Genomic DNA, 23,622 nt, shown 5'->3' with positions numbered 1-23,622 from the left:
GGGAAGAGAATAAGGCCAAGAAAAATGAAGGGGAAACCAGGTAAAGGGAGTGGAGCAGTAAAATCGCCTAAAATAAGTGTAACTCCAGGAACAATAAAAAAATATATGTTGCAAGAGGGGAGTAATGACAAGTCAACAACGGAAAAACAGCTAGGAACCCTTGTGAAATGGGTGACGGGAAACAACAAAATTTAATCAAAAGAGGCCGTCGACAGGCATAAGTATAGCCAGCCAGTCGGGAATAGAAATAGAGACAGAAAGGGACATTGAACGTGGATATATGGAAGAGAAGAGTTTGAAAGCCCAACTGCCCACAAAATCGGAAATGGCGGCCATGTTTACAAAACTAGAAAACGCTTTAAAACTGACATGGCAAAGTTACATGGAGACTTAGGCCAGATACTGGAAAGAGTGGAAGATACAGAAAAGAGACTGGATGCACATACGCAAGTAATAACTGAATTAAAACAGGAAATTAAAAACGTGAACAAAGTAACATGGCATATAAATTAGAAGATCAGGAGAATCAAAATAAAAGAAAAACCTGAGAATACGCGGCCTACCAGAAGGGATGCAGGGGTAAGATTTAACAGAAATAATGAAAAAAATATTCAACCCATTATTACGAAGAGCTATCACGACCCAATGAAAATAGAAAGCGTGCATCGGATCAGAAGTCCACAGGGACTATCAACAGAAATCCCAAGAGATATATAATAATCAGGTTCCAAAATGAATGAAGAAAAGGCACAAATTTGGGGAAGCCTGAGAGGAGTGCCACCATTTAAAATATGAGCGTACCAGTCTCCAGATCTATGCAGATCTTTTGCATGAAACATTAATGAGAAGGAGACACCTCAAACCCCTTTTGCATATCCCAGATATACAAAATACGTACAGGGCTGGCAGGGCAAAAAATACCTCCCTTCATTGGAATATGGGAAGAGGAATTGGGAATTAGTTTACAATTGAGTACTGCTTAATTTCACATTTCATATTAAAAGTTAAAAAAAGTTTAAAAAAAGAAAAATTCTTGGTGCCGCACATCCACAGAGTCCTATGGTGGTAATAAGAGAGACCACCTCAGCCTGTGCTCCTGCCAGGCCACATCACCAACGCGTTTCGCTCCATCCCTGTGGCTTAGACCCCATGATTAAGCTCCGGGAGCGGAGAGAAACGTGTACAAAAAAGTGCAGGGTTTAGGGGTGCACTACACACCGAGTGCGAAGTTCAGGGGTGCGCTGTGTAGAATACAGGATTTAGGAGTGTGCTGTGCACAGTATGCAGGGTTCAACTCTTTACATATCTGCCTCCACAGCCCTAATCCCCCCCCCCAAAAAAGCTTCCTCGCATCTTACCTACGTGGCCCAGCTCTGGTACCTCCCAGCAGTGTACAGGGCTCTGCCTCTCTCGATCTCTCATTTGCAGAGTGGAATCTTAGCCCCCAGGAACAGATAGCATCACAGTGCAGCTTTTACCACGTGATGCCGCACTGCACCTGCATCTTCCTTGTCCTGGCCATGAGTGCAGGGCAGGCAGGGATCTGTGAGAGTGCCAGGGAGAAAAGTGTCTTTGTAAACACAGGTTGATTTGTTTTTATAAGTGTCAGTGGGAGCAGAAGGCAAGAGCAGAAAGTAGAGAAGTTCCGCCACATTCCAGCTAAAAAAAGCTCTGGGTGCGAGGGCCACATTTAATGGTCTAGCGGCCTGGATTCGGCCCGCGAGCCTTGTGTTTGACTTGAACGATGACTGAAACTTATGCTAAATTATTGAAAGTAGGGCATTTTGTTTGAGAAACAGTAATCATATCAATTAATTCAAATGAAATCGAAATAATTGAATGCTACCTCATAAAGTTATACTGTATATGCACTATTTACATTTTTATGATGATCTTTAACAGGATTTGGTATAGATGGTAAAATATTATGTTGAATAGCGTGCTATATTAAGAGTTTGTAATCATATATGTGAATATAACATTAATCTCTCAGTGACAGTTGCCCTTCACTTTGTGTCACCATTAGCAGGAACCCAACCTGTTCTGTCATTATACTGCTGACACTGTACAACAGGTTGTAGCTCACTGGCACTCGCTCCCATATGTCTTCACATCTGTGAGCGGTCAACTCAACCAAACACCCGAGCAGTCCAGCCTTGCCAAGGACCACGCTTGAAGCAAGCTTTCAAGGAGAGGAGAGTGCACATCTTTTAGCTGTCATTTCTTAGTGTATCAGTGCTCACACTGGCTGTTTTCCTTCTGACAGGAGCACTTCTGTAAAACTCTATTTAGAAGACTTTGTTTTCACATAAGGAAAGACAGGAATAGCAAATGTATTTTCCAGTATGTCGAACATAAGATAAATTAGTTCTTTTCTTTTTTTACATTTAGAATACAAAAAATTCAGTGTGTGTCTATTAATCGCATACTAAATAATAATATAAAAAATGATATTTAAAATTAAATTTCTGCCTAACGCTTTTCATTTTCTTGAAACAGTAAGGTCCCTCTGAAAGGTTTTTATCCCTGTAAAATGTAATTTATGTAGATTCAGTGTAGGCCCTCTTATATGCTGCTAATGATTTTACATGTGCACAGGTAAAGAATAACTGAAGTTTATTTGTATGTCTGTACTGAAAACAATACTGGTTACAAACATAGCAATTATTTGTAAGGCTAGTCTAATCAGCCTCAGGCATGCCCCTGACTTCCTGAATTAATTGTCAGAAGGTCTTCTTTGATAAACCCATAGGCAAGACTAACTAAAAACATAGCAGTGGCTATTTTAAAAAGCTTAAAGTTAAATTTCAGGACCCCCCCCTTCCAAAAAAAAAAAAAATTAAAAGAGAATATCCCAAAATACTCGTCTATCTATTGTTACAGGATGCACCAAGTCTCGCCTCTCTGCAGCTGTTTGGTACACCTATCACTGATTCATGGCTGGAGCTAGGCAATCAGCAGGGAGTGTGAGCTGGGGGAAAGGTGGGTGGTTAGACCCCTTAAAACAGACCACTACTATTACACAGAGCGCAATGGTCCTCGCTGCAGGGAACCGCCAAATGCAAATTACCCTAGCAAACGTTTTTTTCCATTTGCAATTATACTGTATATATGTACAATAGGGGGTGACAAGATTTTGTTTGAGTGAGAACTATTGACTCTCTGCAATCTCAAATGCTTTCAAACCTCTACAATTTACCTTGTAGCAGAAGTTTGTGTTATCTGTTCCCAGGCTGTAAGTGACATTAAGGAGTTCAGAGCAGTTTTTTTTTTGATTAACAAGAAAGAATTATTTACAGTTTTCTTTGATACTGCTGTCAAATGGCTGTATGATTCATGTAAAGTGTATATTTTTATCGTACAGAGACAGAAATTCGTTCAATGACCATGAATTCTATGCCTCTATATTCAGGTGATGGGACGCTGGCAGCAGCATTGCCACGTTGTCTCCTTATAACCCCCGCCCATTTTGTGTTTGAGCTAGTGTCCTTATGTGATGGACACCTTTTCCTTTTTGAGGAAGAATTTCCTACTTTCTTTTACCTACAATAAATTACATCCATGAGGTTTCTTGTTTTTTTTTTTCTATGAAATTTCTTAAATGTTACTGTCATGTCCTGCCAGCTGGCACAACATTTGATCCCCATAGGGGTTGGGGTTCAAGCATGGCATCTATTCCTGTGCACCATATCTCCACTGTAAACAGCACCCCTCCTCTCTTCACTCCTTACTGGAAGGTCCCCCCTTGGGGCTCCTTCATCTGTCTTGGAGCTCCTTCTTTCCTCCAGGAATGAGATCCTTTTTCTTTTCCAGACCTGATGTCCCTATTAAAATTGGATTCTGGGGCATCACATAGAGTCTGCAATCCTCCTAAATTCTGTTTCATGTTTCTCCCAAACTGTTGGTTGCTAAGTGTCTGTTCAGTCTCTGCTATTTATCCTGCAGGGAGGGGTCTCTGTTGTTTGCTTTTGGCCTCCTGTGGGCCTGTTACTGCTGTTTAGTCGTATTTTTGCCAACCCTGATTATTGATTGACATCCCTTGGGCTATGAATAGATTCCTGTGTCCCATATTGTAAATTAAAAATGAGAGAAATTTTTACTTACCTGCAAATTTCATATCTTGGAGTACAGTGGAGGACACAGGTCTAATTCCTATTTTCTTTGACTTCTTTATTGCTAGTGGATGAGATTATATAGTGACAAGGGGGGACTTAAAGCCCTTGCCAGTTCCCAATCACCTGAAGGTAGCAGCATATAGCCCATGGTCTGTGAATCGATTACTGTAACCTGTACTGTACTCCAAGATATGAAAATTACAGGTACAGGAAAATTCTTTTTTTTTTTTTTTTTATTAATACTTCCACTTTGACCTAAAGCCTAACCTATATATTTGCTAAAAGTGAATACTTACCTCATTGGCACATAAAACATCAAACATAATTCATTACATTTCCTGCGTCGGGATCTCACAGTGAAGAGATCTCGACATCAGAAATGACTGATTTTGGCCTCAAAGTGCTTACACTATCTGGGGAGAACCATTTGTTTTAGCCCCAGCTGTATGATTTCCTCCACACCCCCTCCTCCCCCTTCCAGGAGGGCAGGTGCTTATTTTTTTCAGCTTGGAGAGAAGTGTGCTTTCTGTGTACACTATGGCCTAGGATCCAAGCTCTTGTACCGGTACAAAGGAACAGATTTTTTTCATAAGTGCAAAGAATGTTCCTGTTATGGTGAGTGGGCACAACAGCAGAGCAAATAAGCCTTTTGGCCAGATCTTAGCGATGTCTAAGAGATGTCTAAGAGATATAAGAGAGTACTGAATGATTTACTGCACTGTTCTCCTAAAATTAAAATACCTGATCAGTTGGATTGATTTTTTAAGAATGCTGCAAAGAGACTTACTTATGCTATGCTTTTTCAGATATACTAAAACCATATTAGCACTTGCAGTATCTCTTTACAGCGATTCTTTTGAGTAATGTATGTTATATAATTTGCAGGGCTCCAAGATTTAAAACCTTTCAGCAACAAGACAGCCAAGAGCTCCTTCACTATTTACTAGATGCCCTACGCATAGAAGAAACTAAGGTAATTTTTCTTCTCCTTTTCTTTGTTAACTTTAAAACTATTTCATTTTCAAGCATTGCAAATAGTTTAATAACATCAAATCGCAGGTAAATGTAAATAATTCCTTAGCTTATTGGAAAGTTATTGTAGCCATCTCTGTGATATTTAAGCCACATGAGGCTTTGTCTTACAATTACAATTTAACCACTTCGGGAGATGTACCCCCCCCCCCTTCATGACCAGGTCACTTTTTGCGATACTGCACTGCGTTACTTTACCTGATAATTGTGCGGTCGTGTAATGCTGTACCCAATTAGAATTTGTCAATCTTTTCCCACAAATAGAGCTTTCTTTTGGTGGTATTTGATCACCTCTGTGTTTGAAATTTTTTGCTATAAAACATACCGAATAAAAAATTTGACAAAAATCTAATTTCTTCATACAATGAGGCCAATATGTATTCTGCTACATATTTTTTGTAAAAAGAAAATCCCAAAAATCGTATATTGATTGGTTTACATGAACATTTAAGCATCTACAAACTATGGGATTTATACTGGAATTTGATTTATTTATCTATTATTTTTTTTTATACTAGTAATGGACTGCAATATTGAAACGGACAAATGGACACTAACACTTTTGATACTTTGCAGGAACCAGTGACACTAATATAGCGGTCAGTGCTAAAAATATTCACAGTCACTGTACTAATGACACTGGATGGGAAGGGGTCAAGCATCTAGGGCGATCAAAGGGTTAAATGTGTGCCTAGCCAGTGTTTATGTTTACTATGTGTGCTGCTTTTACTAGGGAAAAAGATGGATTTGAGTCTCTGCCTTGCAGGAACACAGAATTCATCCCTTCTCCTCTGTCATAAGAGCTTTGTTCTAAACCTCAGCCTGATGATCGGCTTCTGCTGTGAATTATCACAGCAGAAGCAGGGCGCCGGCATCAGCTGCACCCTGCAGGCGGAAGTGCGGGATCACGTGTGTGTGCGTGTGTGTGTGTGTGTGTGTGTGTGTGTATATATATATATATATATATATATATATATATATATATATGTGGGCGCCGGCAGCAGCTGCACCCTGCAGGCAGAAGTGCTGGATCACGTGTGTGTGCGTGTGTGTGTGTGATCCGGTGCACAGCTGCCACCCTGTAGCAGTAAAAATGCTATAGGGAACTGTCAATTCGGACAGGAATTGGATCGCATGGGTGTTAACACCCATGCGATCAGATTCTGGTACGGACCAAAAAAGGGTCCTGCATGCGTTTGGTCCAAATGCAATGCAAATTCAGTCATACAATCTGTATGGCTGAATTTGCATCACACAGACATCGCATGGGATTTTCACAGCAGTGCGGTGCGAATCACATGCGATGTCTGGCATTGCTACAGTGTGAACCAGGCCCTTATAGTATTGCTTGATAAAGAACTTGTGTGTTGCTCAGATTGCATTGCTATTACTGTAAAAAAGGTACAGTAGATATTAGCGGTTTATTATGTGCTGTGGTTAACTGAACTGTGTGCAGCATAAAATCATGTTTTTGTGCTTAAAATCCTCTTAAAAGGGGAGGGTTTGTTCATGCTAGTCATATGTTAGTCCATTATTCAATGCAAACAAAATGCAAGGACAAACAAAAATGTTTTTCATTCTTTAGTATTTTTTCCTATTACCATATTGCATTGCAAGTTTTTGGGGGAAAAGGGAACCTTTCCTAAGAGAAACACTGGGGATACCGTAGTTTCCGTCTCTTTCCAAAAATGCGAGCTGCCTGGCTGTCATGCTGACCCTCTGCTTTAATACTTTAACCCAGTAGGCCATAACATACTGTACATTTGTTTCAGGTCACTCAAAGTACTGAAACCAAATGTTCATCATAACAGCAAGGCAACTAGCATTTTCAGAAACTGGTCAACAGAGGCAACCATGGTATTACTTATAGGAAATGTACAGTACAGTTACAGTTTGCCCCTACTACATCCTGGTGAAATTTGGTTTTGCAGTTTACCCACTGCTGTATGGAAACCAAACAATTTTGACATTATGAATGGGATGTTGTGGGATGGAATGCATACATACTATATAGAGGCACCATGCTTTTAAAATATATGCATGCCATGCGCGTGGACGTTTATTAGCTGAAAACTCTTCAAATTTAAAATCCCTGGTTCTTTCCCACACCTAGCAGTTGCTGTTTAAAGCTACTAATAAACATAAATGGCGGTGTGAGGCTGTACTTGTGCAAGCACTTATTGTTTCTGCATTAGAATTTACTTGCGCATGTGCATACAACATATTTCTAGAAATGCACCACCTGAGGCTCCCTAGGCACGCTATAGCGCTGATGAGTTTTACATTGGAGTTCATCTAATAAACATGCATGTGCATGAGGGCTATCAAATCTATATTTTATGGAGTGCTAGATAAAACAGTTTTTACTAAAACCCTAAAAGTAACTTTTGATTTCAACCTTACCTCCAGAAATGTAAAATGTTTAATTCAGATGCATATATTTGTAATTACTGCTTACATGGCTGCAGTATGGGGTTGTATTTTACTGAGATCTTTGTCAATGCTTTGACTTTGTTTCATTAACAGACAGTGCTAATAGCTGTATAGATTGAGTACACAAAGGTCACCTCCATGGTTTGTGAACTTGAGGAGAAGAATGGCTGGTGACCTCATTTATGCTTCCAGTGATCTTGTCAGAAAACTACATGCTAAACTTCTGCACTCACCCGTGCATTAGTCGTTTGAAAAAATGGGCTTTGTGCATGCATTCGAGACATTGCCAATAACGGTCAGATAAAGGTTGGATTCCACCCTCTGCCACAATTACAGGGCCTGTTTTGCAATAATGGTACATTAGTATGAGCATCCTTTTTATCACCCCGAGGCAGCTCAGCATGGGAGCAGCACTATTAAAAGCTATGCTCTGTTTTTTTTTTTCCTATCCCCTTTTTCATGGCAGTAGACGGTGTGACAAAATTAGGATGTCAGGTCTGGGGGTTTGTCAAGGCCCTTGAGCACTGACAGTTGTGTCAGACGTATCCAACCATACCTAGCTGTGTCTGTATTGTCTTCCATGGGAAATCCACAGCTGTGAACCATGCAATTGTAGTGTGTCACAACCATGTGTCTCTTGATGTAAAAAAGCCCTCAGCAATATGTCTGCCACCAGAATCCTTTTTAAAGACACTTACTTCCCCTGTTGTATAGTTTTTAATTATTATTTGCTTACATTTAGAGGCTGTTGAGCAGCAAGCCTCACAATTCTGGTTTGGCTGATACTTATGTATGAGATAATATTCCATATCATTTTACACCTGACAAAAAACAGGAGTCCAGTTTTCTGAAGGTATAAATTATCTTGCATATTTAATAGGTGTCCTCCTAGTAGGAGGAAAAACAACATTATATTATATTGGTCCATTTGGTTCTATATGCCAGTCTGATCTAAACATTTTTGCATTGAGACATACTGTTTGTTATCCCTGTAGGTGCTTGGTCATATACTATGCAAACTGGACAAGTTATGTTACTGGTTTTGTGTTACCTATAATGTATTTTGAAATGAAATGCAGTCAATTGCAAGCTATAGCCTGGAAAATGTATTGCGATAAAAACCTGGTTCCAGTTTTATATGACCAATTAACACAGACAGCCAAGCAACCCCACCCCCACCCCCTTGGATTACATTCAAAGGGGAGCCCTTTTTGTGCACATAGTGTGTGAGCAGGCCTTTTCAGATCGAAGACAACAGCTTTGTTTTGCATGAATCTGGAGAGCGGCAGAGATAGCTGGACATTTTTTAGTTTAGCAGGGAAGAATTCAGGCAGGTTGTCAACACTGCTTGATATTACAGTGCAGCTTTGTCAGCCTAATATAGGAACTCACTGGATTTCTGGTAGCATCATTGGGTATTTTTCAGTACTTGTGGGGAACACAAGTGGAAGAAGGTGCTCTGGTCAGATGAGACCAAAATTTAACTTTTTGGCCTAAAAGTAAAATGCTATGTGTGGCAGAAAACTAACACTGCACATCATCCTGAACACACCATCCCCACCATGTAACATGGTGGTGGCAGAATCATGATGTGGGGATGCATTTCTTCAGCAGGGACAGGGAAAGCTGGTCAGAGTTGATGGGAAGATGTCTGGAGCCAAATACAGGGCAATCTTAGAAGAAAAACTCTTATTCTGCAAAAGACTTGAGACTGGGGCGGAGGTTCACTTTCCAGCAGGACAATGACCCTAAACATATAGCCGGAGCTACAATGGAATGGTTTAGATCAAAGCATATTCATGTGTTAGAATGGCCCTGTCAAAGTCCCGACCTAAATCCAATTAAGAATCTGTGGCAAGACGTGAAATATGCTGTTCAGATGCTCTCCGCCCAGTCTGACAGAGCTTGAGCTATTTTGCACAGAATGAGCAAAAGTTTCACGCTCATGATGTGCAAAGCTGGTAGAGACATCCCCAAAAAGACTTGCAGCTGTATATTAGCGAAAGGTGGTTCTGCAAAGTATTGACTCAGGGGTGCTGAATACATATGCACACCACACTTTTCAGATATTTATTTGTAAAAAAATTTGAAAACCATTTATCATTTTCCTTCCACTTCATAATTATGTGCCAATTTGTCTTGGTCTATCACATACAGTCCCAATAAAATACATTTACATTTTTGGTTGTAGCATGACAAAATGTGGAAAATTTCAAGGGGTGTGAATACTTTTTCCAAGGCATTGTACACTTGAAAAATAACCCAATAGGGGGAAAAAAATAACAAGATGCAATTACTGCCTTGTTTTTGGAGGTGCAAGTTCCAGGGCTGCTATCGATATTATTTTTTACTACTAGCTGAGTCACAGACCTGGAAGAAGCAGGCAATAAATATCAGGTGTTGAAAAACACATTGGGGTTGATTTACTAAAACTGTAGAGTGCAAAATCTGGTGCAGCTCTGCATAGAAACCAATCCGCATCCAGGTTTTTTTTTTTTGGTCAAAGCTTAATTAACCACTTTAAGACCGGAAGATTTTCCTGCTTAATTACCAGGCCCTATTTTGCGATCCGGCACTGCGTTACTTTAACTGACAATTGCTCGATTGTGCAACCCTGTACCCAAATAAAATTGACGTCCCCCCCCCCACACACAAATAGAGCTTTCTTTTGGTGGCATTTGATCACCTGTGCGATTTTATTTATTTTTTTTGCGCTATAAACAAAAAAAGAGCGACAATTTTGAAAAAAACAATATTTTTTACATTCTGCTAGGGATGCACCGAATGTTCGGCGGCCGAACATTATTCGGCTGAAAATAGAAAAAATAGCACTTTCGATGTTCGGCTGAATAAGTAAAAAGGCCGAATAAATTTGTGCCGAACAATGTCAGCGGCGGTCACTAAATGGCGGCCCGCGCGATGCTTCCGCCCGGACCGCGAGCCCGCTACCTAGGAGTCCTTCAGTCCCCTTCCTCATTGCGGCTCCCGGCTCCCTGCTCACACGCCGCCGGTGTCCTGTCCGGCCGCGAGTAGGGGGTGTGACGTCACGCGCGTGTCCCGCCCCCTGCTCCTGACTGCGGCTCCTCCACACTAGGTCCAGCGAGCGTGACACTATGTGCACGCCCCGCCCCCCTGTTCGCGGCTTTTGGCTCCGACCTGGCTGCAGTTCAGGTATGTGGAGCACATTTGGGGGAGAATACGGTAGCTGCACAAGCATTAGTGTGCAGACTGGCATTTTTTTCCATATGTTGCCACTTGCCATGCTTATTAGAGTGCCCTATAAAGTGCCCCTTAACCACTTGCCGACCGCCGCACGACTATCTACGGCGGCGGTCAGCCCCTCACAGGCAAAGTGACGTAGGGCTACGTCACTAGCTTGTGAGGGTCTAGGGAGCGAGCGCGCGCCGCCGGAGGCGCGCTCCCGCTCCCGCTCCCGCGTGGTCACGGACCCCCCCGCGCGTGTGACCGGCGGACCCGATGTCCGCCGGCCACTCTGCGATCGGCGGGGGAGAGGGAGAAAGTCAGGCAGCTTGTGTAAACAAGCTGCCTGTCATTCTCCCCTCTGTATGAGAGATGATCATATGGATCTACTATGTAGATCCGTTGATCACTCTGCATACAGCTGAAGCCACAGCCAATCACAGTTAGAATCACGCCCCTAGGGACACACACAGCCCCTCCCTCTCAAATAAAGTTAACCCCTTCACTACCAGTGTATTTTTACAGTAACAGTGCATATATATAGCACTGATTACTGTAGAAATGTCACTGGTAACCCCAAAAGTGTCAAAAATGTCAGTCAAGGGTCCGATCTGTCCGCCGCAATGTCGCAGTACCCCAAAAAAAACGCAGATCGCCGCCATTACGCGTTAAAAAAAAAAACAACAAAAATGACAAAAATCTTTCCCTTAGTTAGTAAACGCAATAACTTTTGCGCAAACCAATCAAAATACGCTTTTTGCGATTTTTTTTTTACCAAACATAGGTAGCATAAAACAAATTGGCCGAAAATGTTAAAAAATTTTGATTTTTACATTTTTTTGGGGGGAATTTCATATAAAAAAAAGGGAAAAATATTGCTATTTTTGCAAAATTTACGCTCTTTTTTTGTTTATAGCGCATGATCAAAAAATCGCACAGGTGATCAAATACCGCCAAAAGAAAGCTCTGTTTGTGGGAAAAAAAGGACGCCAAATTCGTTTAGGTACAGCGTCGCACGGCCGCGCAATTGTTCGTTAAAGTCACGCAGTGCCGAATCGCAAAATACCCCCTGGTCAGGAAGGGGGTAAAATCTTCCGGGGCTTAAGTGGTTAAAAAAAAAGAAAAAAAATGTGCCCAACAGAGTGCTCCCTTGACATAAAATGTGGCCATCAGCGTGCCCCTTATTTTATGCTAAGGGACATGCTGATGAGCATATTTTATGTTAAGGGGCACTCTGATGGGCATATTTTATGTTAAGGGGCACGCTAATGGGCATATTTTATGTTAAGAGCAACGCTGATTTAAATGTTTTGTTTTGCCCATCAGAGTGCCCCCTAACATAAAATGTGCCCATCAGAGTGCCCCCTAACATAAAATGTGCCCATCAGCGTGCCCCCTAACATAAAATGTGCCCATCGGCGTGCCCCCTAAAAATTGGCAAAATAAATGGAAATTATTATTCGGCTTCGGCCAAGAATTTCATTTCGGTGCATCCCTACATTCTGCTATATAACATTCCCAAAAAAAAAAAAAAATTAAAAATCAAAATTATTTAACATTTGAGGCCAATTTGTTTTCTGCTACATATTCTTGGTAAAAAAAATTGCAATAATTTTGATTGGTTTGCGCAAAAGTTATTGCGTCTGCTAACTACAGGAAAGATTTATGTCATTTTTATTGTGTTTTTTTTTTTTTTTTTTTACTAGTAATGGCGGCGATCTGCGATTTTTTGCGGGACTGCGACATTGCGGTGGACAGATCGGACCCCCTAACTGACATTTTTGACACTTTTGGGGGTACCAGAGACATTACTACAGTAATCAGTGCTAAAAATATGCACTGTTACTTTAATAATGCCATTGGCAGGGAAGGGGTTAATACTATTGGTGATCAAGGTGGTTAAATGTAAGCCTAGGGGAGTGATTCTAACTGTGGGGGGGTTGGGCTTGTGAGATGATCACAAAGACATGCGATCCTATATAGCAGGATCACATAGCCTCTGCGATCATCTAGGGAGAAGGACGGATGGCTGTGTTTACATCAGCCGTCCATCCTTCTCTGTCAGTGGGGAGAGATCGCGGGTGTCAGGCAGCAATCGGAGTCGCCTGACACGCACTGGCTCCCCTAGCCTCCTGAGAGTGAGCAACATAGTACTACGTCGGTTTGCCCAGGAGCGCCTGCCTGCCGCAGTAAATCTGCGGTGGGCGGTCGTTAAGTGGTTAAATAAGCTGAAGTTAAAAGCTGATTGGCTGCCACCAGATTTTTTCCTCTCCAGTTTTAGTACCCTGGTCGGTAAAGCCATTGGCTGAGAGCGTAGACCTTTTTTCGGTCATGCCACATTGACAGAAGTTTCTATTGAACCGGACGATTCTGCCTGACATTCGGCCTGTGTGTACTAGGCTTAACACGGCTGTTGAATGTAAATTGGATGAGTGCATTGAGGGCCATGGATTGCAATAATATTTGGTAAAGCACACATTTGTTGTGCATTACAAAAACAAGCTTGGCAGACATCAGCAAACAGAATCAGTGATGTTAATGTTACCCTGGTCCCACGTCAGAGTTTGTTAACAAAGACCCCCCAAACCATATATTTTCTGAAAGCACATGACCAGTAGAATGCAAATAATGTATTACAGATTTTTAGGGGACAATGATATTTGCGCAAATGTTTATCAAAACAATATTTTCGCAAAAAGTACACCAACATCATTATTAGCATATAAAAACACAGCCCTTTTTACATAATTCCTACTAAACGCTAACCTGTATTAAATGAATAAATAACCACTATTTTTAAATTTTAGATTGCTCCTTTTTGCAAAATGGTGATAATCAAACATACGCAAAAATGGAAATATCTAAATTTCTCTAAAAATCTAGAGGTTTTCATTGTTCTCTTACAGCTTTGAGTTTAAGACCATATATTTTCTGAAAGCACATGACCTGTAGAATAAAAAGAAGGTGCTACTGATAACGCCCTGCATTATTTGTCAAAATGTTTATAAAAACAATATATTTTTAGCAGATATAAACAGTAAATTTTAGAAAATTCCTGCTAAATTCCTACTAGATATAAAAGCTCAACCTGTATTGAGTTAATAAATAATAAATATTTGTAATTTTTAAATTATGCCTTTTTGCAAAATGGTGAGAATTGAACGTACGCAAAAATGTAAATAACCATTTTTTTCTAAAAATCTGAAGGTTTTCAGTTTCCTTACATTTTTCAGAGTTTGTTAAAGACCCCCGAACCATATATTTTCTGAAAGAAAGGGACCAGTAGAATAAAAGGAAGATGCTACTGATTTTTAAGGCCCCACGATATTTACACAAATTTTTTCTGAAGCAATATTTTCGCTAAAAATACACTAAAATAATTATTAGAAAATACAAACACAGCAAATTTAACAAAATTCCTGCTAAATTCCTACTAAATCTAAAAGCTTAAGGCCCCTTTCACACAGGCGGACCGTTCAGATCCGCCTGTTCATTTTTTTGGTGGATCTGAACGGTCCCCCCATGCATTCCTATGGGGCATCGGATGTCAGCAGAGACATGTCCGCTGACATCCGATCCGTCAAATCTGGACGGAGGGAAAATAGGGTTTTAGGATCGGATGGGATTGGATGAGAACGGAGCGACGGTCCGTTCCCATACGATTTCCCCCATAGATATGTATGGGGAACTGACAGCTGTGTCTCCGCACACAGCGAGGAGACACAGCTGTCATCCTCCTGCTCAGCGGGGGATCGGCGGATCAATCCCCCGCTGAAAAAAGCGGAGTCCGTTTGACAGACTACAACTGCGAAAGAGCCCTAACCTGTATTGAGTTAATAAATAACAAATATTTGTAAATTTTAAATTGCAACTTTCTGCGAAATAGTGAAAACTGGACGTACACAAAACTATAAATAACTAAATTTTCTCATTTTCAGCATTTTTAAAAGACCCCCCAAACAATACATTTTTCTTAAAGCAAAGGGCCAGTAGAATAAATAGAAGGTGCTACTGATTTTTAAGGCCCAGCGATATTTGTGCAAACGTTTACCAAATTTTCGCTAAAAATGCACTAAAATCATTATTCGCAGATACATTTAAAAAAATTCCTGCTAAGTTCCTTCTGAATATAAAAGCTAAACCTATATTGAGTTAATCAATAACAAATATTTGTAAATTTTAAATTGTGCCTTTTTGAAATATAGTGAAAATCGGGCGTACACAAAAATTTTCTCCCAAGTTAAACCTAGATTGAGTTCTTAGATAACAATTATTTTTACATTTTAAATTGCACCTTTTTGTGAAATAGTGAAAACTGAAGGTACGCACAACTGTAAATAAAAACAATTTACTTCTGAGGTTACCATTTTTCACTTACAGATTTCAGAATTTGAAAAGACCCCTCAAACCATCCATTTTCTGAAAGCACATGACCTGTAGAATAAAAAACTTGCCACTTATTTTTTGGGCCCTTTGGGCCCCGCAATAATTGCACAAATGTTCATCATATCGCAATTTCACTAATAGTGCACATAAACCCAACATAATTCAAAATTCCTGCCTAATTCCTACTAAGGCATTATAAAAGGTATGGGTACCTGTGCTTAGGATGACGCGTTTCGCTCCTACCAGAGCGTTCTCCAAAGCTGGTAGAAGGAGCGAAATGCGTCAAGCTGTTGCCCGCATGTACAGCGTAATTTCCGGTTCAGGTGGTTGGACCGCAGACAGCGAGAGCGGCGTCCACCACCTGGAAGAAAAGCGATTTGGCGCTTTTTGTTTGTAAGTGTATTAAACTTTTTTACTTAGTAAAGTTTTAGAACTTCACTATGGAGATTCTCTTTTCTTATGGCTATACCCATGGGGGGAGCTGAGTAAGGTAGACCCAGGAATCCTAGAGCCACGCCATTGCCACGCTACTGCTACTACCATATTGTATGTGTACACCACCCGGCATCCATCTACTGTACCCGTGGAGGGAAGTGATATATACGGGCTCATTTACCCCGGTTGTCCGGTGAGTGAGGGGCTGAGAGGGCAGCACGCAGCGGAGGCACTTTGCACAAAGCACTTGTGGAACTGTCAGCAATTTATTGCATCAGAGCACAAAGCACTTTTATAAGATTGTTGTGGAACCGCCAGCATTATATGTTAATAGAGCACTGAGCACTTTTTGGAAGAGACTTTTTATGGGACTATTAGTATAATAATTGTCATCACTATTGATATTGATTATTGATTATGCACTTTGAGTTACAATATTTGACAGAGTGCCGGTCAGCAGCTGCAGGCAGGGGGAGGGGAAGGGAGGGATGCCGCCGGAGCAGGGATGTATCAGAGTTGGGGGGGGGGCCAGTACCGAGGGGATTATCAGACAGGTGGGGGAGACATGCTAAGTTCCCCTCCAAGCCTCAATAGCACCTGAAGCCAGCGTGAGTGGCAGAGGAGGGATGCCAGCTTCTAAAGGTAGCTGCAGGGGATCAGATCTGCACGGGACAGGGGGGTTGGATGAGGTGTGGGGTGGAATCAGTGCTGGGGGGGAGAAGGGCGATGAAGGGGATAAAGAAGAGTGGGGGGGGAGTAGTTTTAGGTGACAGGGAGCGGACGGCAGTTGTAGAGGTATAGAATTTTTTAGCAGAGTCTGCTGAACAATTCTGTTATAAGTTTATGGTCATTGAAGAGGGAAAAATGAGGTCCATGTGGCGTACAGACCTTGCCAGCTGCAGGAAGTGCTGCAGGACCTTACGCTGTACGGACCTGGCAGTAAAAGAGTTAAACTATATTGAGCAGTTTCCCACTATTTATGTTTTGCCTGTGCTTTCATTTCTTCAACCGTAAGGAAAAATATAGGAAAGTATCTAAGAGACCCTGATTGGTACAAGTAATAGTCTTAATTTGAATATCTTTTTCCAAAGCTTGCATTTGACAAAAAATACAAAGCAATAGGGAGATAAAAGGTACATTCTACTTATTTTTAACTAGTTTGCCTCGTTGGACATGTGTGGTTTGTCCAAAAAGTAAACCATTTAAAACAAGCTCATGTTTGCAGTAGCAGCTGTGAACCTGTTTTATTTTTATCAGCGAGCTCTGGGATTTTAGGTAAAAGTGATCTGGGTGGCTGTGGAGCCACCCGATCACTTTTACCTGACCAGTGAGTGCCAACCCCTCCATCTTCTCTGCACTACTGTGAACCAGAAATGCTTAGCTCTCTTAGCTTTTCTAGTTCAGAGCTGTGAAAATCCGATCAAGCACAAACCTGTGCTCGGTCAGCAGAAGACATTAGGAGTCTAATAGCCGCTTAGGTCTCCATAAAGAGGACTTGTCATCTGCCCAATGCTATCACATAAGGGCTTGTTAGCTCTCTTGTAATGGCACTAAAGTTAAATTAAAGATAAAAAAGGGAAAAACTCTGAACTGATGAACTGTAAAGCCAGTTAAATTCTCTCTGATTATTTTGGGTGCCTTATTTTGCCATTTTATAACGGGCGCACACTGTTTTAAGACTTGACACATTTGGTACGTGTTTCCTCTACACTACTTCATCTTTTATTTTGTAGACAACATTGTGGAATAAATTGGGTTTGTTTACAATTGTATTGTTTTGTTTCTTTTCCCTAAAAATATAGATTTAACAAATGTGCAAGTATAGTGCGCCAAAAAAAATGATGACCTCTGCTTTCAGTATATATAATGTTCTGGGTGTTTTAAGTAATTTAATGGGCAAAATGCAGTTTTTAACATGTATACAATAATGAAAAAATTGCTGAAGTGGCTAAACATATTGCAATTATATTACTATATAAAAACTTTTTAATGTCACTTTAAAGAAAAAAAGGATTACCGGCATAGACAATGGACTCCAGCATCTAGTGAAATAAGTGTTGATATTTACCCACTTATCGTGGATGATATTTATCTATCCTTGGGCAGCAATAGCTTTTGACATAATAAACCACACTGTTCAGAGTTGATCTGCCATTATGCCGCTCGGTTCTGCAGGTTACCTTACTTGAAGTGCTTTGTTCACTATTTCTTTCAGTCCTTCAAATGACAAGCTTTGTTACAAAACTACAAAGCTAACTGGATCTGACAAAACCACTTTATTTAGAGGAAACTTTAGCATTTATACGTTCTTATTCCGATCATTTAAGATCAATGTTGATGCATTTCCGAAAATATTCTAGATCATGTCCTCATCATTTTCACAAAAAAAAACTAAATACAGTTTACCATGTGTGAAATTATCTAACTTATAATCAAATAAGATCATCTATTTATTTATTTATTTATGTATTTATTTATTTTGAAAAAGATAGACTTCATTTTTTTTTTTCTTTTTGAAAACGAATGACTATTAGCCCGTTTGCACTATAATAGTTTTTATGCTTTGTTAATTGTATCAGCAGATAGATTAGCAAAGAAAATATAACTGTGCATTTATACTGTTATTTACTATCCTGCCCTCCCACATTACTCTTCAATCCCACTGTTTTTGTTTGACCTAAATAAATGGTTTAACTCACTAAGACCCGGTTCACACTGAGGCGACACGACTTCGGGGGGCGACCTGTGAAGTCCCGTGCACCGCGACTTCGGCGCGACTTGCAGGGACTTCACATAATGGAAGTCTATGCAAGTCGCTCCGAGGTCGCCCCAAAGTAGTACAGGACCCTTTTTCTAAGTCGGAGCTCCTATTAGAACCGGTCATGTACTACTCAATGGACCGCGACCGACCGCGACTTGTCAGGCTGACAAGTCGCCTCACAAGTCGCGGCAGTGTGAATGGGCTCTTATACCACCTAAATCCATTTTTATGTTATTAATTTCAGTAAATTGCCCAGTTATTGACTCCTTGTTAATTTTTTACTTTAACCACTTTACCACCGGAGGATTTTGCTGTCTTCCGTTCAGGCCACTTTTTGCGATTCGGTGCTGTGCGACTTTAACTGACAATTGCGCGGTCGTGCAATGCCGTATCCAAACGAAATTTACGTCCTTTATTTCCCACAAACAGAGCTTTCTTTTGGTGGTATATGATCACCTGTGCGATTTTTACTTTTTGCGCTATAAACAAAAAATTGTGTTTATTTTGAAAAAAATAACAATATTTTTCACATTTTTTTATATGAAATTCCCCCCCAAAAAAATGTAAAAATCAAAATTTTTTTTAATTTTTGGCCAATTTGTTTTTTGCTACATATTTTTGGTAAAAAAAAATCACAATAAGCGTATTTTTATTGGTTTGCGCAAAAGTTATTGCGTTTACTAACAAAGGGAAAGATTTCTGTCATTTTTGGTGTTTTTTTTTTTAACACGTAATGGCGGCGATCTGCGTTTTTTTTTTTTTGCGGGACTGCGACATTGCGGCGGACAGATTGGAGCCTTGACTGACATTTTTGACACTTTTGGGGGTACCAGTGACATTACTGCAGTAATCAGTGCTATATATATGCACTGTTAATGTAAAAATGACACTGGCAGGGAAGGGGTTAATTTTATTGGAGAGGGAGGGGTTAATTAATGCCTGGTGCTTACTGACGTGTGTGGGGGGAGGTGACAGAGTGACACAAGGACAGATCCAGGGTTCAGCTATGCTGAACCCTGCAATCTGACCCTGCTTGTCACTTCAGAGATCCGCCCACAGCGGGCGGATCTCCACACTCGATCCCCGACAATCGGGTAAGATCGCCGCTGCTCCTCCCCTGGCCCGACTCCCGCTGTGACTGAAAATAGCGGGAGCGAGCCTCCGGCGGCGCGCGCGCCGCCCACAAGGGGCGGAGTCCAGCGACGTAGGTCTACGTCGCTGGACGGGAACGAGCCACTTTGCTGCAGTAGCAGCAAAGTGAGCGGGGGTAAAGTGGTTAAAGCCTGTGGAAGAGGTTATTCTCTTATAGGGCATTGTTCCTTGCAAAACACCTAATGACCGCTATTTCCATAGGGAAGCTTTGTATGCTGGGAAGTTTTTGAGTGTGTGTGTATGTGTGTGGGACAATATATATCTGTAATAACCTATACCTAGCATTTGGAAGGTGAAATGGCGTCAGGGGAATAGTGCAGCTGGAGCACCAGCTATTTAAAAGATTGCCTTTTATACAAGGCCAAACACTAACCTACTAAACAGTAAAAATGTACATTAAAGCTGACTAGTAAATATGTGCCCAATAATTAACTGGCTTAGTCTAAATTATTTTTGGACTGTCAACAAACAATATCTCAGTGGTATTCATTATCAGGCAATAGTTTAGCAGAATATGTAGTATTTGGTGAAGGGGGCCATAGCACTTTAACTGATCTCTAAAGTTAAATAATGTAAACTGGTCATGGAGCTGGGGTGAGAGGTATAGGGGGAAGAGAGGGGCTGATAAAACAGCTAGATAGAGCTTTGAGCTTGGAGTGGAAGGGATTGAAAACAGTGGCGTAATCACTTTATAATCTGAAAGGAGTTTTAATATAGGTATTTATAGTTATGTACTGTAACACAGCTTTCGAAAGGGGATCACAACAGTTCATGCAAAAATGTCAGAAGGGACAAGCACAACATTTTTTCTCTTAACGATAACAGAACAAATTATTTTTTTGTAATTAGTTTATTTGTACAAAAAAAATTGTGTGACCAAGACCACGCATGCTCGGAAATGAAAAAATACATTACAATACAATACATTACATCACAAGTATAGGAACACTGATTTGTGATTTGAGACTAACATGCAAAAAAAAAACGTACAATCTTTCGTCCAATGTTCTTATTGTGTGTACAAGACTTTACTCTTGTAAAGAAAGGTTAACCTACTGTATATTGTCTGTCCTTGCAAGCTATGCTTTCTATTGAGGCATTGTTTGCAATAAAGTAAGAATCAGATATCAAGGTTATTGATCTGCTAGAGTTGGACACTCATTGCTCCCTTTTCAGTGAGGGGAAAAAAATAATATACCAGCTGTGTTGAGAGAATATTGCAGGTTTCTAGCCTCCTGTCATTCTCAGTTAGACCTTTGCCCGTGTTTGGTTAGCCAATTGTTCCCTTTTTATCGAAAAATTGAATAGGGCTAATACTGCATCTAAGCCACACTACCTGTACCTGTCAGTTGAGTTAATAAGAAGATTGCATTAGGTCTCCGCTCTACAGTGATAAGTTAAAGGGTAAGCAGATGTCACTCTTGTAGAGACGTTTATAATCCAATGGCCAGACTTATGTGGTAGGAGGTCAAGAGACTGTTTTATTATTAAAAAAAACATTGGTCCTGTGGTTTAGAATGCTGTTGTATGTTGTTCATTTTGTTGTCATATGATCTGGTAAGTATTCTACAGATTAAGGGGCACTTATTTCTCTTTTGGGCACATTTAGGTTAGAGAGCAAACAGCCAAGTGGGCATTTTGCAGCCATGCAGCCAATTTAAAGCCCCGTACACACGCGTCGATAATTGGCCGTGAATTTTCGGCCAACGTCTGATCGGCCGATTTTCGGCTTGTTAGTATGATGCTTCCGACAACCGACTCCGACTTTTCGGCCGAAAAAAATCTGGTGTGCAGGCTATAAAATTTTTGTTGGCCATCAACACAACGGCCGATTTTCCATCAGTCAGTACAGATTTCGTCAGACAAAAATCTGATGAGCAAGACTGGGCATGCTCGGAGAAGAAAAAACACACGGAGAGTAAACCAGCACATGACATCACTTCTGAAGTTGATTTTTGTTGGCCGAGAAAATTTGTCTGCAGTCTAGGCACATTCCAACCAACAAAACACCACTCTGAAGAAAAGTCGGACGATTGGTCGGCCGATAATCGTTGCGTTTGTACGAGGCATTCATTTTGGATGCCAACTCAAATGTTAGGAAGTGCTGTAATATTAAATTACTTTAATACTTACTGTTCAACAGTAAAGCTTTTTGGGTCCCGCATACATCAAGGACACGCGGCATGTCATCAATTTATTAGCCTCTCTTGCTCCAGTTGAAGGTCTATGGCTGGTGACGGCAGATGTAGCATCTCTATACTCCGTCATCCCCCATGACCTGGGCCTTAGAGCTGTGAATGATTCATTGGTTCGCGACTCGGGGATTCCTGGGCGTCAAGTCCAATTCATTATGGAACTCCTACAGTTCGCGACCAGATCTAACTATTTCTGGTTTGAGGGCCAATATTTTCGCCAGGATAGAGGAGTGGCAATGGGGGCTAAGTATGCCCCCTCCCTGGCGAATTTATTTATGGCCCAGTGGGAGGAGGACATCATCTTTGGTTGTGAGAGGCCCCAGATTATGCTCTGGGCCAGGTACATTGATGACGTCCTCCTCCTTTGGAATGGGTCCAAAGCAGATCTCGATCTCTTCATGGTGGAACTTAACCAGAATGATAGAGGCATAATTTTGAGTTTTGAGGCCAGTCAAGAATCCATCAATTTCCTTGATTTAACGATCTTGAGTGCGGGTGACAAGTTTGTCACCAACACTTACTTTAAAATTACTGATCGCAACTCATATATTCCCACGGACAGCTGCCACCATGCTCCTTGGTTGCGTGCTGTTCCGAAGGGACAATATATGAGAATTAAGAGGAACTGTACTAATATGATTGATTTTGAGAATCAGGCCAAAATCCTCACTAGCAGATTCATGGATAAGGGCTATGATAGTACTTTCCTCAGGAACACATTTGAGGAAGTTAGAAGGATGGACCGATCTGATATGCTTTCCACAGTAGCCCGTTCAAAGACCACGAGCACCTCCTTGAGTGCTCCCTTTGTTACTACCTTTTCAACACAGCACAAGAATATAAAAAACATCATTCGGAGACATTGGCATATTCTTAAAAGTGATCGCCTTTTGTCCGATGTGCTACCAGAGCAACCCAGGGTTATTTTCAGAGGGGCCCCTACTCTAAGGGACAAGCTGGCTCCCAATGTTTTGAATCCCCCTGGACCTAAGCTGACCTTTTTTAGCCAGCTTACTGGCTATTACAGGTGCAACCATTGCCAGACCTGTTCAGTTAATAAAAATAAAAAGAGGAACATCAAGGAATTTCTGTCTACGAGTACAGGTATCACCTTCGAGATTAAGCCGTTTATCTCTTGCTCCACGACAGGGGTGGTTTATCTGTTGCAATGCCCTTGTGGCTTGCAGTATATAGGGAGGACTAAAAGACCCCTATACATTAGATGTAATGATTATTTAGCCAATATCCGTAAAGGGTTTACTAAGCATTCTGTATCCAAGCACTACCGACTAAAGCACAACAAGGATCCCCAGGGTACCATTTTCATGGGGATCGACAAATTTGTCCCTCATTGGAGAGGAGAGCCCTTTGTTAGGGGTCTCTCCAAGTTAGAAATGTCTTGGATCTACAGGAACAAATGCTTTACTCCTTTTGGTTTAAATGTAGACACAGACATTAATGCTTTTATCGATAACTCTTGACTTGTTCTTGTTGTACTTATTTCTCATTTTGAATGTTCTGAACCTTTTTTTATTGACTGGATTTATCCTGTTCCTGGTGGGAGTTGCACCCGTTCAGGCTCTGTGGCTAAATTTCAATCCTTTTCCTTTACATGTTTTTATACATTCTTTTTCATATTTTTATAATATTTTTATATTATAAGTATTTTTAATATTTATACCCGCTGCGATCTTATAACATATGGTGGACTTAGTATATATTCTTATTGCTTTCTGATTGGGCCAGTTTTAGCTTGGATTGGGCGATTTATTACCCATTTACCCTTTATATAGCCTATTCCGTTATTTGGCTAATATTAGTGGCCATTGCACCGTTTTTATCCATATCGGGTTGAGTTCATTAATTTAGATCCAATCCAAGAGCAGATCCCTGCGGTGGCAACTCCGGCTGG

General features: G+C 40.9%; 1 protein-coding gene across 1 annotated transcript in view; it reads left to right on the top strand.

Annotated features, from left to right (window-relative positions):
• Positions 1-23,622, top strand: part of USP45 (ubiquitin specific peptidase 45) — a 333,185-nt gene that overhangs the window by 204,721 nt on the left and 104,842 nt on the right. The window contains exon 9 of the mRNA XM_082250245.1: positions 5,001-5,088. Coding sequence (XP_082106371.1) covers positions 5,001-5,088 — 88 coding nt within the window. The remainder of the gene's footprint in view (positions 1-5,000; positions 5,089-23,622) is intronic.

The sequence above is a fragment of the Pelophylax lessonae genome, assembly GCF_965119305.1.
Source record: "Pelophylax lessonae genome assembly, chromosome: 3".
NCBI lineage: Eukaryota > Metazoa > Chordata > Amphibia > Anura > Ranidae > Pelophylax > Pelophylax lessonae.
This window is presented reverse-complemented; position numbering and strand designations above follow the sequence as displayed.